The sequence below is a fragment of the Mus musculus genome, chromosome 6, assembly GCF_000001635.26.
Source record: "Mus musculus strain C57BL/6J chromosome 6, GRCm38.p6 C57BL/6J".
Classification (NCBI taxonomy): domain Eukaryota; kingdom Metazoa; phylum Chordata; class Mammalia; order Rodentia; family Muridae; genus Mus; species Mus musculus.
In genome coordinates this window covers 37,908,805-37,922,905 of record NC_000072.6, presented here as the reverse complement: position 1 = coordinate 37,922,905, position 14,101 = coordinate 37,908,805, and the positions used below count along the sequence as shown (strand labels likewise).

Genomic DNA, 14,101 nt, shown 5'->3' with positions numbered 1-14,101 from the left:
TATTTTGTTTAAGGAATCTATTTATTTATTTATTTATTAGTAGAAGATTGGCTAGTTTATTTTTTCCTCTTTTTAAAAAAAGATCTATTTTATTTTTCTTGGATTTTTTTTTTTTTTTTTTTTTTGGTTTTTCGAGACAGGGTTTCTCTGTAGTCCTGGCTGTCCTGGAACTCACTTTGTAGACCAGGCTGGCCTTGAACTCAGAAATCCTCCTGTCTCTGCCTCCCAAGTGCTGGGATTAAAGGCGTGCGCCACCACCGCCCGGCTTTTGGATATTTTCTTTACATTTCAAATGCTACCCCCTTTCCTGGTTTTCCCGCCAAGGTCCCCCTCCCCAACCCCTTCCCCCCTCCCTTGCTCACCAATCCACCCACTCCCCCTTCCTGGCCCTGGCATTCCCCTACACTGGGGCATAGAGCCTTCTCAGGACCAAGGGCCTCTCCTCCCATTGATGTCCAACTAGGCTATGCAGCTGGAACCATGAGTTCTACCATGGTTAGTGGTTTAGTCCCAGGGAGCTCTGGGGGTACCTGTTAGTTCATATTGTTGATCCTCCTATGGGGCTGCAAACCCCTTCAGCTCCTTGGGTCCTTTCTCTAGCTCCTTCATTGGGGACCCTGTGCTCAGTACCATGAATGGCTGTGAGCATCCACTTCTGTATTTGTCAGGCAAGTCCAGTGCTTGTGAGGTTTAAGAACCATCAGAAACTCAAGGTCAGCACTGGCTGCATAGAAAGTTTAAGCCCAGCTTTAGCTACATGTGACGCCGCCTCAAAAAGCAGAATGAAAATGCATATGACTATCAAAAAGTAAAAACTGAAGCCAGAGGCCCAGTCTGCTGCCACTATAATGACCAAGTGTGCAGTAGAGATGGGAGAACAATAGAAACAGAGTGGTTTGTGCACTATGAAGAGAGGTGGAACTGGAGGTGTGCTGAGCCTGATGTGAGAGGCCTGTGCTGCCACCCGAGGCCATGGTGATGTCTGGGACCAGGTTGATGCCTGTGGCTGTGTTCCTATCAAAGGCGGCTGCAATGGCTGTCAGTAGTCTAGGTTAGCGCATGAGGCCATGGGCTAGGGTGAACTGGCCCACCTCACCCGGCAGTGGAGGAAGAACTGGCTCTGGTTGAGTAGGTGTGGGAAAGCTGATGGGCTGAATACCTCAACCTACCCAGGCCCAGATCCAGAGGTTTGAGCTGGCCCATCCTAATATGTACCCCATTTGTGAAATGCTGGGGGAGTCCCAGTGAGGATCCAGTATTGATGGCATAGCAGAAGCCAGAGGCCACGGATCAATGACTCCCTCTAATGAACATCTGCAAGTAAAGTTGTTGGACAGGAGGGTGTACTGTATGACACAGTATGGCACACTGAAGCTTACACGATGAGATTTTTTTTTTTAGATTTAATTTTAATGCTTAATTTTCTTTTGTGGAGGAGGGTAAATATCGAAGGACTGGAAAATAAGGGGGTTGGAGTGGATGGTGTGAAATTAACAAGGATCAAATATATATATATATATATAAAAGGAAAAGTGAAAACAAATTTAGAGAATTCATAGTATCTGATCTTAAGATTTCTTATAAAAGCTACTATGATCCTGAGAGTGGAAAATGTGAAATGAAACAGAACAAAGCAATTCCACTACCCCCCAAAAAACAATCACAATGGAACACAATCCAGAACCTAGAATTGTTCTATACTTCTGCAGTCAACTGAAGTTCTACAGAAATGCTAAGACTAGTGCTTTGAACAAATTATATTAGAAGAAATGGACATCTGTATGTTAAAGAAAAGAAAAGAAAACAAAACAAAACCTTGACACACCATACACACAGTAGAGAAATCCAGGGTAACTCTCACAGAGATTGAGAATCATCTCACAGCTGCTGCCTTTGATCATCACAGTCACTCAACTTTCAACTACTCAGAATAACAATTTGAAGCTAATTATTATATCTACGGAACATACTATATTCTGATTAGAATACGTAAAAGAAAATTGTATATTGTTAATTTGAATCTTTATACAAATGAAAAGGGTTAAAAACAGCAAGAGGCTGTAGCAGTTGCTGCTCTTGTAGGGGACCTGGGTTCATTTCTCTGTACCCACATCAGACACCTTCTGTAATATATATCCAGGGATCCAAAACTCTCTTCTGGCCTCTGAAAGCAATGCATGTGTCTTAGTCAGGGTTTCTATTCCTGCACAAACATCATGACCAAGAAGCAAGTTGGGGAGGAAAGGGTTTATTCAGCTTACACTTCCATACTGCTGTTCATCACCAAGGAAGTCAGGACTGGAACTCAAGCAGGTCAGAAAGCAGGAGCTGATGCAGAGGCCATGGAGGGATGTTCTTTACTGGCTTGCTTCCACTGGCTTGCTTAGCCTGCTCTCTTATAGAACCAAGACTACCAGCCCAGAGATGGTCCCACCCACAAGGGGCCTTTCCCCCTTGATCACTAATTGAGAAAATGTCCCACAGCTGGATCTCATGGAGGCATTTCCTCAACTGAAGCTCCTTTTACTGTGATAAATCCAGCTGTGTCAAGCTGACACAAAACTAGCCCGTACAGCATGTATATATACATACACACAAACATACAAATAAAAATAAATAAATAGCACAATCTGGTGAAAATAAAAATGAAAAGATATATGAACACAATGTGACAATAAATATATTATAATGACTTATACAATACATAATAATTATACCAATACTGGAATATTGGAAAATGGCTAGACTGCATTTAAGAATTTCTTTTAGAACAGCCAGGCCGTGGTGGCACACGCCTTTAATCCCAGCACTTGGGAGGAAGAGACAGGCGGATTTCTGAGTTCAAGGCCAGCCTGGTCTACAGAGTGAGTTCCAGGACAGCCAGGGCTACACAGAGAAACCCTGTCTTGAAAAACCAAAGAATTTCTTTTAGGTAATGGAATTATACCTATAACAAAAGCCACCACAAACAAACAAACAAACAAACAAACAAACAAAAACAAGAACAAAAACCCATCGGGTGTGGTGATACATGCCATTAAATGCAGTACTAGGGAGGCAGAATTAAGTGCTCTCTGTGAACTCAAGGCCAACTTGGTCTACATAGTGGGTTCCAGAACAGTCAGGACTCTACAGTGAGGCCCTATCTTAAAATAAAAAAACCCCACAAAACTGTTTCAAAACAAAATAAAATGAAACAAAATTCCAAGTCCCCTAGCTGCTTCAAGAAAGAGTAATAGGTTATGATAGATGACCAGCACAAAAGCTGACACAATTTCCCCAATGAACACTATTGAGACACATAGAGCAGTGTCTCCTACTTACAAGATACTTCACAGTAAGTTAAGAAAAGAAAATCTAGAAATGTATACATTTACTACAGGTCAATGATGTATAGTGTCATAAATGCACTTACCTATTTTGGATCTGATTTCCTGTATACTTTATATATTTTGTTTTTTCCATCAGTTTGGTGATTAGAGTATCTATGATCACTTTTTGATTCTGAAAAGCTTCTTCTATAAATTGATACCTGAAGAAATAATAAGCAAATAACTTCATATAAATATCTATACAAAGAAAGTTCAAAAGTTAAAAATAAAACAAACACTGTAAGGGAGAGACTCTGGGGGCTAGAGAGATGATGATCCTGGCTAAGGAAGCTTGCAGAGGCTGCTCTTAACCACCTCTAACTCCAATTCCAGGGGATGCTCTCATCTGGTCTCCAGGAGACCTGAATCTATATGCACGTACATACAAAGACACACACATAGATAGGTGATTCAAAAGAAAGAGAAATAATATAAAAAGTATAAAAATAACCTTGGAAAATATAGAATGTGGGCTGCCAAGATGGCCCCAATGAGTAAAGATGCTAATGTCAAGTCTGATTTTGATTCCTGGGACCCTTATGGCAGGAGAGAGCTCTCACAAGCTGTCCTGACATCTGCACATAATGTGGTACGCAAGGATGTACATGCATGGACACCCAGAAAGTCTTAAAAAGGCAGGAATGCCCATCTCCTCAAACTTGTGGTGTGGAAAACCAGTAGTAAACACTGCAAGGTTACAAGGTAAAAGTTTCTTGTATGGCTGAGCCAAACTTGCAGTCTCCTTGGAAGTAGGAGAGAGAAGTGGCCAAAAGCAGGGGAGCCATTTTATAGTTGGGCTCTGACCTTTGATTACAAAGTGAAGTGTTTGCAGTTCATAGTTTAGTTAGCTATATGATCACAGGAAAATTATTTGTTGTAGTTTTATGGCCAATCAGTTCCCAGAATATACCATGAAACAATGGAAACAATTTGCAATGTGCAAATGACAAGATTATAGAGGAAGAACACGTTAGAAAACAAAAACAAAACAAGTTGACCTTTAGCTTGGTATATGATTAGAGAAAAATACCACAGGGAACAATAAAGAAATAAATCAAATTATAACATTGTTTAACTAGGAAAAGGAAGAAAAATGGAGTCAGCTGATCATTAACAAAATTATTATTCAACAAAGAAGTCTTTAGGTACTCTTTATTTCAAGAGTGTATTAAATACAGAAAATAAGCAAATTTGTTAATAGGTTAACTGCTCTGGGACTTCAGAATCATGGAAGTTTGCTGAGGATAAACATTCTCAATATAATATCTAAACAGTAAGGGGCTTTGTTAAATGGGGAAAGGCGTTTGATATTCTACCTTCTGATTAAAGCCTTGAGTGACCTAAAGACCTAAAATAGGACTCAGAATTTAGCAGTAGTTATCTGTTATGGATAGCCCTGGGGCTAACTGTATTTGCTGTTAATGCTGTTGTCCTGTGAGGGGCTGTGAATAAGAAATGAGTCAGCACTCAGGTGATTTCCTGTAAACCTGCTTCCCACATTAATTTATAAATAAAGGCTAGTGATAAATAAAGAGCTGGTGATTGGGCGGAGAAAGAGGGGATGGTGGAGCTGAAGGTTTTGAGAGAGAGGAGAGAGGAGAGAGAGAGAGAGAGAGAGAGAGAGAGAGAGAGAGAGAGAGAGAGAAAGAAATGACAGAGGAGGAGGAAGAAGGAAAGTGGAGCAGAAGCACCTGGCCTGGAGAAACAAGTTCTAAGGGGTCTCTTATATGGGGAAGATGGTAGTATAGCGGTAGATCTGCCCTATCTAGTCTCACAGCATATATTCATATTAATTGAGTTGTGCTTTCATTGCCAGGGCTTATTAGGGTTGGAGATTTACCGCTACAGTTATCAACCCAGGAAGTCAAGATGGGTGACTTTGGTAAACAATAGAAAAAAACCATATGAGGAGAGAGTCATCGTATACAACACAGAAAGAACTTTAGGCTGGTGAGATGGCATAGGAGGAGGAAGCCCCATTATCCTCAAACTAGAAAACCCCAGTTCTGTCCTGAGCCCTACATGGTGGAGTGAAAATGGGATTCCTGCAAGCTGTCCTCTACCCTCCACATGTGTGCCACAAACATGAATTTCCCCTCCTCCACTTCTAAACATAAAAAATAAAATAGTAAAGTGCTTTCACTATTTAGTCTCCACTAGGGAGACTAAAGCAGGGGGTTCTCTTTAAGTCTGAATTTATCTTGATCTATAGGTACTGCTGCATAATGAGACCATTTTAGAAAGAATAATAACTGTAAACCTAGAATTCTGTACCCAAGGAACATATTCTTAATGTTAAATGGAGCTGTAAAACTGGGTGTTAGTGCTAGGAAGGCTGGCAGGTAGATCTCTATGAGTTCAAAGTTAGCCTGGTCTATGTATTGAGTTCCAGGATAGCCAAAACTATATGATAAAGACCTTATCTCAAAAAAACAAACAAACAAAAAAAACAAAAACCAATAAAGGTGAAAAGTATTTCAACCTGGGGGGTTTTATCTCTGGTATAGCCTCAGTAAGAATAATTAAAATCATAGGTAGAAGTAAAGTTAAAAGGGTCTTGGTGTGTAGTATATGCATACATACCACGTACAGGACTTATTAGAGAAAAAGGTTGCTTTCTAATAATAAGGTTATGCCTGATCCAGGAAGAAAATAAGTACAATATGAGGTTAGGTTGTGACATCTACAGTAGTCAGGGCCAGTGAGATACTTCAGCAGATAAAAGCACTTACTATGCAAACCTCAAAACTTGGGTTGGATCCATGGAACCCAGGTCAAAGGAGAGAGCTGACTCCCAAACACACACACAGGCTGGCACATATGGGAACACACTCTAACAATAAACTTAATTTTTAAAAAGCCAGCCACAACTGGTGGCACACAACTAAGATGGACCTCTGAGTATGAGATCAACCTGGTTTACACAGTTCCAGAACAGACAAGACTACATAGTGAGACTATGCATAAACAACAGCAACAAAAAATTGAACAAACAAACCCAAACCAAAACCTGACCAAAACAAAGTCTCCTCTGTTAAGGCCCGCGTAACTGCTGCTGCCTGTCTACCCAGCCATTTCATGCTATTACTAATGTTACAAGGAAACTTTCTCTTGTCCAAATTGATTGCATATTCTGTTATGTTCTGTGCTTTGGTGTTCTTGGAAACAAACCACAATAGGAGTCAGTCAGAATTACTTTGTATAGTTAGCCACAGTAAACTTGGATCCAAACCAACCACCCAGTAGCACTTCCTGGGCCTGTATGTGAGCTTTTATGGTTTCTTGCCTTTATAATCTGCCCCTGAGATGTACCCCAACATAAGAGAGACACCTGCACCAATATATGAAGCTATTTTGGATGTGACTTCCATTTTGAGTAGAGGTCAAATAAAGTTTAAGTTCCTAAGACCTCCCTGGAAACTGACATCCTACAATGGCAGAAAGAGACATGTATGTGGGTGACTGATATCCGGTTTGGCAAGTTAAGACATACATGAATGTTAGATAGGCAAGTCCCCTGCCACAGTTGAATACCCCAACCAATGGGAGCAGGATAAGTGTACAACAAAGACATGTTCCCAAGGAAACCCCACCCCTAAATCCTGACTGGAGGAATAACTTGGCACAGGTGTTTATGGACTTTTGGCTTAAAAGCTCTGCAGGATCCTGACTTGGGGTTGAAATCAGCTCCCAAGTCTGGTTTGCAGCCCTGATCAATCAGTCCTAGGGCAAATGCTCAATAAACTATCTCTGCCTGACTGATATTGGTGTTCATGTGGTTTGCGGGGCGTATCCTGGGCCACAACATCCTCATTTTTTGACACTAGCAACTAATATCTTGTTATTTTAAAAAACAGCATTATAAGAAACTGACTCTCAATGTGGACTGATTTTGGCCCATAGAACATTTGGTAATGTTTTAAATATTTTTAAATTGTTTTTAACTGTCATTTATAAGGGCAGAGGAGTACAGGGTGCAGCTAGTATTCAACTAGGGTGCTGCTAAACACCATACAATGCTTAGCATTCCTTCAATGTACTGCCCAGACCCAAAAAAAAAAACCCAAAACAAAACAAAACAAAAAAACAAAAAACCAACAAAGAAAACCCTGTGTAAGCCAGGATATCTCTGGCCAAATAAAACACATACAAATTGCCATTTAGCTGAAGCAGTAGACGTCTGTAGGCCACATAAAAGGTACACTGCAGATCTGAAGATAACAAAAGATGCTGGTACCTGTGTTCTTTGTGTTCTAGCAGCTGGCAGTCTCGACAGGTCAGTTTATCACATGTTTCACAGTAAAGTTTCAACTGCTCCTTTTTATGGAAGGGACAAAACACTGGTCGCTGACTGGTCACCCCAACTGCCTCTGTAAAAACAACAGAAAGCAGAAAGAAAATGACTGTAATTGATTATTAAATCACTAGAGGTCCATTTCTACTCAATTCCACTGATATAAAAGAAGTACCTTTGTTTCATCTATGCACTTAATTACTACTGCATTACAGATTTTGAAATATTAAATATTTTCAAGGCTGGTAGCTAAAGGCATATGCCTCCAAGCTTCATGAACTAAGTTCAACCCCCAGGACCCACATGGTAGCAGGAGAACCAACTCCCACAAGATGTCTCCTGCTAGCTCTGGGATGGCCATGGAAGGTATGGCGTGGCAGGGCTCCAGTCCCTGGAGAAGAGCCAGCAGGACATGGGTCTCTTTAAGTGCTGATGGTGGCTGAGTCATAAGGCTTGTTTGCATAATAATGTATATTATTTTACTTCATGTCTCTCTTTCAAGGAATGCTTTCCTTGCCAAGGTTAAGAGACTCTAATGATAATCAGAAACAGTACAACTCTACGTGTCTGGTGATGCTCAGCAAAAATGATGATGCTGTAACCTTCAGGACAGCCCTTAAGGCTGTTGGAAAGAATTCTGAAAACATGAGTTCAAAATATATAAATCAGTGTAAGAGCTATTCTTTACAGGATTTCTCAAGTATTCAAAATATAATAATGCAATATGAATTGTATGAGGGGCTTCACGGACCTGAAAGAACAGAAGGAGCTACACTAATGAGTTAGTATAGTCAGAAAAATATTAAAGGAGACATGATTTTATCAATAGAGGAAAGAGCCTGAATCATGAAAGTAAAAAGAATAGTTACAAAGCAAGGCTCAGATAGATGGTTCTATAGTATTAGTGGTAAAATGCTGATCTCCTCCACAGAAGCCATCAACTAAATTTGATCCAGATATTCTACTCCCTAAAATGTGTAATCCAAATAGAGGATGGGGAGAAATAAGAAGTCTAGTATTAAGAAAAAAGATTATGAATTAACGATAGTCCTACTTTCTTAGATCACTTAATATGTTCCAATAATAAGCCTCTGAGTTACTAAAATGAAAAAGAAAAATTTCTAAAGATTAAAAGAATATATTAAGGTAGCTAAGAATTATAAAAATGAGCCACAATACTGCTTACATCAACACAAACAAGAGCTCACTAAATTGAAAAAAATATTATGAAAAATATTATGCTTAAAGTTAATCTTTTCACATAAAAATAGCCTCTATTACTAGACTTGGCAACCACAAGTGCTGTGCCTAGTGAACTACACAGGACTTGTGATGTTAAAAAAAAAACTTACTTGCTGTCTGGTTCATTTGCCTTGAATGTGCTCTGTATTTTAGTTTCTAGAAGTCAAGGGGCTAAGGTCATAAAATGCTGATTCATGGAATGATCAAAAGGGAACCTGGGGTAAATGATTAAACTGATATGCAATTTCTAAGAAAGTAGCTTTATAAAAGACTGGGCTTTGTTCTGCACTATGGGAAACAGATCACAGAGCTGTCAGCTTGCACCCATCACAGATTCTGAGTCATTCTTCCGCTGCTCCCATCGCCCCCTCCTTGGGTCCCTCTCTAAAGCTGAGGCTGGAACCTGACAGGCTCCCACAAGATGTCCACACATATATACATACACAAAATAAATAAGATTGTCAAAGAGAAAAAGTCTCACAAAACAGTTATTAAGCATTTCTTAAGGAAAATGGGTAAGATTTTTAAACTTTAATTAAGGAGTAATTTAAACAGACATGTAATGGCAGAGAGAGAGAGAGAGAGAGAGATTGATTCATATAATTAAAAAGTTTTAAGATAGTCCTTATGAGTATAAACTAAATCTTTTCTACATGAGACAAGAGGATCAAATTATGTAGACTAAGACTGGGAAGGTGGCTCAGCAATGAAAAATACTTGCCAATCCTCCTGAGTACCTCAGTTCCAGCCTTGCACCCACAGGCAGTACATAAGCCTCTCTAACTCCACTTCCATGGATATTCATGTCCTCTTAATGGTCTGCTCATGTACCAGGCTCTAATGTGGTGGTACACAAACATTCATCAGGGAAAGTACCCCTATATATGTAATAGAATTTTGGTTTTTGTTTTTTTTTTGTTTTTCAAGACAGGGTTTCTCTGTAGAGCTCTGGCTGTCCTGGAACTCACTTTATAGACCAGGCTGGCCTCGAACTCAGAAATCCGCCTGCTTCTGCCTCCCGAGTACTGGGACTAAAGGCATGTGCCACCACGCCCGGCTTATAATTTTCATATAAAGTTGTGGATTGTCCTGGGCTGGTTCCATAAACTGGCTCTCATGAATAGGGTCATAGTTGAGTATGCATGTCTGTTATATACTGACATACTACCACTTATGAGGCGGCTGTATTTTTCATTGGTGAATCCCTTCCGCTCAGTTCTATGAATTAAACCTAGAGCTTTATACAAGCTGTGCAAATATTTTCACACTGAGTACAGCCCCAGCTATGTTTACTTTTGTGAGAAGAGTGAACAAATTTATACTCCCATCAATACTATAAGAGTTCTTTTCTCCCTCTGTCCTTGCCAGATCTTTCTTTAAATCATAGCCATTCTGACTGCAACGAGATAAAATATAAATGTAATTTCATTTACATTTTCCTGATGACTTAGGCTGCTGGACATTTTCTTATATACTTTCTGTTTACTTGTACTTCTTTTATTGACCAGAGTATATGAGGAGAGTACTCTGATGTCTAATTTTTTTAGTTCATATATTCTAAACTATTTATGTGTGCTCATGTGTGTTTAGGTACATATATGTACAGTACATGTGTACACATGTGAGCATGGGTGTATAGATAAACCCCAGGTTTCATTTCTTAGAAGCCATCCAACTGTTTTTGAGGTGGAGTCTCTCACTAAACCTAGGGCTGTCTAACAAGTGAGGCTGCTTGGCTAATAAGCAATACTTGGCGATGTCTATATCCCCATTCCCTGATGCTCCATCACTTGCCCAGACTACAAGCAAGAGTCATCATGCTGGACTTTTTTAATGTGGATATTAGTGACTAAACTCAGGTCCTTATCCTTAGAATTACTAAATCCCATGTGTCAATATTTTGTTAATTTTTTTATTTGGCCTATTTTATTCCTTTGAGAGGCTGGAGAGATGCCTCAGCAGTCAGGATCACTTACTGCTCTTATAAAGGACATTACTCAGTTGGGTTCCCAGCACCCACATCAGGTGGCTCAAAATTGCCCACTGCTCTAGTTCTAGTCCACACATTTTCTTCTGACCTCTGTAGGCACTTACATAGTCACAATTTAACAATAATAATAATAATAAAATTATCAAGATGGTGTTTGTTCCGGTCAGTGGTGGGAGACAGGGGTAGATCTGTGCATTCAAGACCAGCCTGGTGTACAGAGTGAGTTCCAGGAGAGCCAGGGATACAGAGAAACACTGTCTCAAAAAAAAAAACAAAAAACAAAAAAACAAAAAAAAACAACGATTGTGATACTAGGAATTGAACTCTAGGGACTTGTCAAACATTCTATCATTGAGCTACATTCCCAGCTCTAATAATGAATCTGTGTTTAAATGGACTCTTTTCTTTGAAAAAAATGTATAACCCTACATTTTCAGGTCTAAATGTAGAGCTTATAACTTCTCTTTTTTTCTTTTTTAGTGGATATTTTATTTGTTTACATTTCAAATGTTATCCCTTTCCCAATTTCCTCCCAACCCCTGGAAATCCCCTAACCTATCCTCCCTCCCACTGCTTCTATGAGGGTATGCCCCCACACACCCACCCATTCCTGCCTCCCTGCCCTCACAGGACCAAGGGCTTCTCCTCCCACTGATGCTCAACAAGGCCATCCTCTTCTACATCTACGGCTGGAGCCATGGATCCCTCTCTGTGTACTCCTTGGTTGGCGGTTTAGACCCTGGGAGCTCTGGTTGGTTGATACTGTTGTTCTTCCTATGGGGCTACAAACCCTTTCAGCTCTAAATGTAGAGTTTATGGCTTCTATTTTTTTTTTTAAGTTTTTTCCCCCCATAATAGGTAAACTTTATTACATTTAAATTTAGAGACAACTAAAATATTTATATGATTTTGAAGTTTTAGAAAAACCTTAGAAGTAACCAGAAAGGAAAACTGAGTTAATAATAGACTTATTTTACCTAGTAAAAAGTTGACAATAAAAAGTAGTAAAAGCAAAGAACTGGGAAAAATTTCCTTTAAAGAATTCTTGCAGGTGCTGGGGGACAGCCTTGTTGATAGAGTGTCTGTCTGTCTGTCTGTCTGCCTTGCAGTCATGAGCCCTGGGTCCAATCCTCATAAGTAGGACATGCTAGCACAGGCCACAGCCACATGCTACCTGAGCAGGTCAGAAGCTTGAGACGATTCTTCACTGTAATCGACTCGTGAATTCATAATCACACTATGCAGCAACTTACATTGAATATCAGTCATTCATAGAACAACCAATGTAGAAAGCAAATAAAAACAAAAGCCCAAGCTCTTCAAGAACAGATCCTAAAACACATCAAGCATATAACTCGCCTATCCTAGTAATTAAAAAACAAAACAAACAAACCAAAACCAAAACCTTTGTTTTTCTTGTTTGTTTGTTTTTGTTTTTGAGACAGGTCTCTCTCAATTATGCAGCTCTGGCTGTCACATAACTTGCTATATAGGCCAGGTTGGCCTCAAACTCACACAGAGATCCATCAGCCTCTGCCTTCTGAGTGCTAGGATTAAAGGTGTGCATCACCACACCCATCTTTAGTAATAGAAATTTAAAATAAAATTAAGGTAACTGAAAAGAAAGGAGGGGGCTGGAGAGATGGTTCAGCGGTTAAGTACACTGACTGCTCTTCCAGAGGTCCCATGCACCATGTTGGCTCACAACCAACTGTAATGGGATCTGATGACCTCTTCTGGTGTGTCTGAGGATATCTGCAGTGTACTCACATATGTAAATAAAAAAGAAGTCTTAAAGAAAGAAAGAAAGAGAGAGAGAGAGAGAGAGAGAGAGAGAGAGAAGAAAGGGAAGGAAAGGAAAGGAAAAGAAACAAGATTGATAGACTAAAGGGTAGTGATATAAATAACTGGGTAAATATATTCAAAGAGCTATTTCTATAGACAAAAATAAAACCAAACTAACCCTATAAGTTAAAAAGAAAATGGTAAAAATTTATAAAACTCACAATGAAAAGAGAAAAATAACCATAGAAAATTTTAGTCGTTGTTATAGTCTGGATGTGAAATGTTCCCTCCCTCTCCCCAAAAGCTCCCGGTTTGGAAGGTTTGGTCCTCAGTTGAGCTAATCACCAAGGTGACTGGATTATGAATGACTGGCTGTAACCTAGACAACAGGACTGATCCACTCTGCTCTTTCTCCCAATTGCTGAGACTACAAGCATGTGAAACCAAAAATAATCCAGAGACTGTTGCTTCATTTTAACTACCTATCCATAGCCACACTGTAGAATTTTATTACTATTCTATTTCTATACTTACCAACCCACCAATCCCACTCTAAACACTCTTATTTACTTAATTTACTATAATAATGCTTATATTACTAATACCTTTATCAGTTATATCCAATAGTTACCCTATTAATTAAGACTTTGTACTCCATTAGCCAGTTAAAATCCAAAAAGTTCAATATGCCTTTATATGATTTTTCCTATGTTGTTCCATTTCTATAATACCTGCCCTGCTAACCCAACCTTATACATGTCCAATTGTCTATACCAATATCCAGAATGGAGCAAGTTTCATGGTCTATACTTCAAATGAAACATTGATGCTACCAAGCAACTCTTCAATTTGTATAGTTAGAGCTCTTTCACCTGAAATTATTAGGCTTCCAACTTAAATCCCTAAATCTGAGGTTGGTACTCTTTGTAAGTATTCCAAAAGAATTTGGTAGCCCAACTCTCATTATTTATTTGCTTATATTCTTTATTAGATACTCCTGTAGTACAAGAGGCATCTGGCATTTTCATTTCTAGTACTTAGCAAAAATCTAGAATGTAAAAGGAGGTTCATGTACTGCTTGACTCAAGGATAAACATGAAAAAAAGCAGATCTTAAGGAAAAACAACAAAGATATGTAAGAACTCTTAAAACATTATGTTAAGGGGAGGCTGGAGAGCTGGCTCCTTAGTTATGGACCAGCCTGCTCAATCTTAAGGATGGAAGCCATTTTGTTATAAGGTCAGAACAAGTTCATTTCTGTTTGCTGCAAAATTCAAATTGACTGTGCTTCAACCTGTTTCTGGGATGTGACAACACTCTACGAATTGGACTCTGACAAGTTAAGATGTTCTGTCAAATAATTTTGAAATGTTCATCCAAATTCCTAATATTACCAAAATTCCTCTAGAAATCTTCAAC

The 14,101-nt window shown here is 39.3% G+C and overlaps 1 protein-coding gene across 4 annotated transcripts in view; it reads right to left on the bottom strand.

Moving 5' to 3' along the window:
• Trim24 (tripartite motif-containing 24) overlaps positions 1-14,101 on the bottom strand; it is a 97,635-nt gene that overhangs the window by 45,540 nt on the left and 37,994 nt on the right. For all 4 annotated transcript variants that reach the window (NM_145076.4, NM_001272064.1, XM_006505895.3 and 1 more), the window contains 2 exons: positions 7,609-7,741; positions 3,416-3,532 (listed from right to left, as the gene is read on the bottom strand). In NM_145076.4, the coding sequence (NP_659542.3) occupies positions 3,416-3,532; positions 7,609-7,741 (250 nt within the window). The remainder of the gene's footprint in view (positions 1-3,415; positions 3,533-7,608; positions 7,742-14,101) is intronic.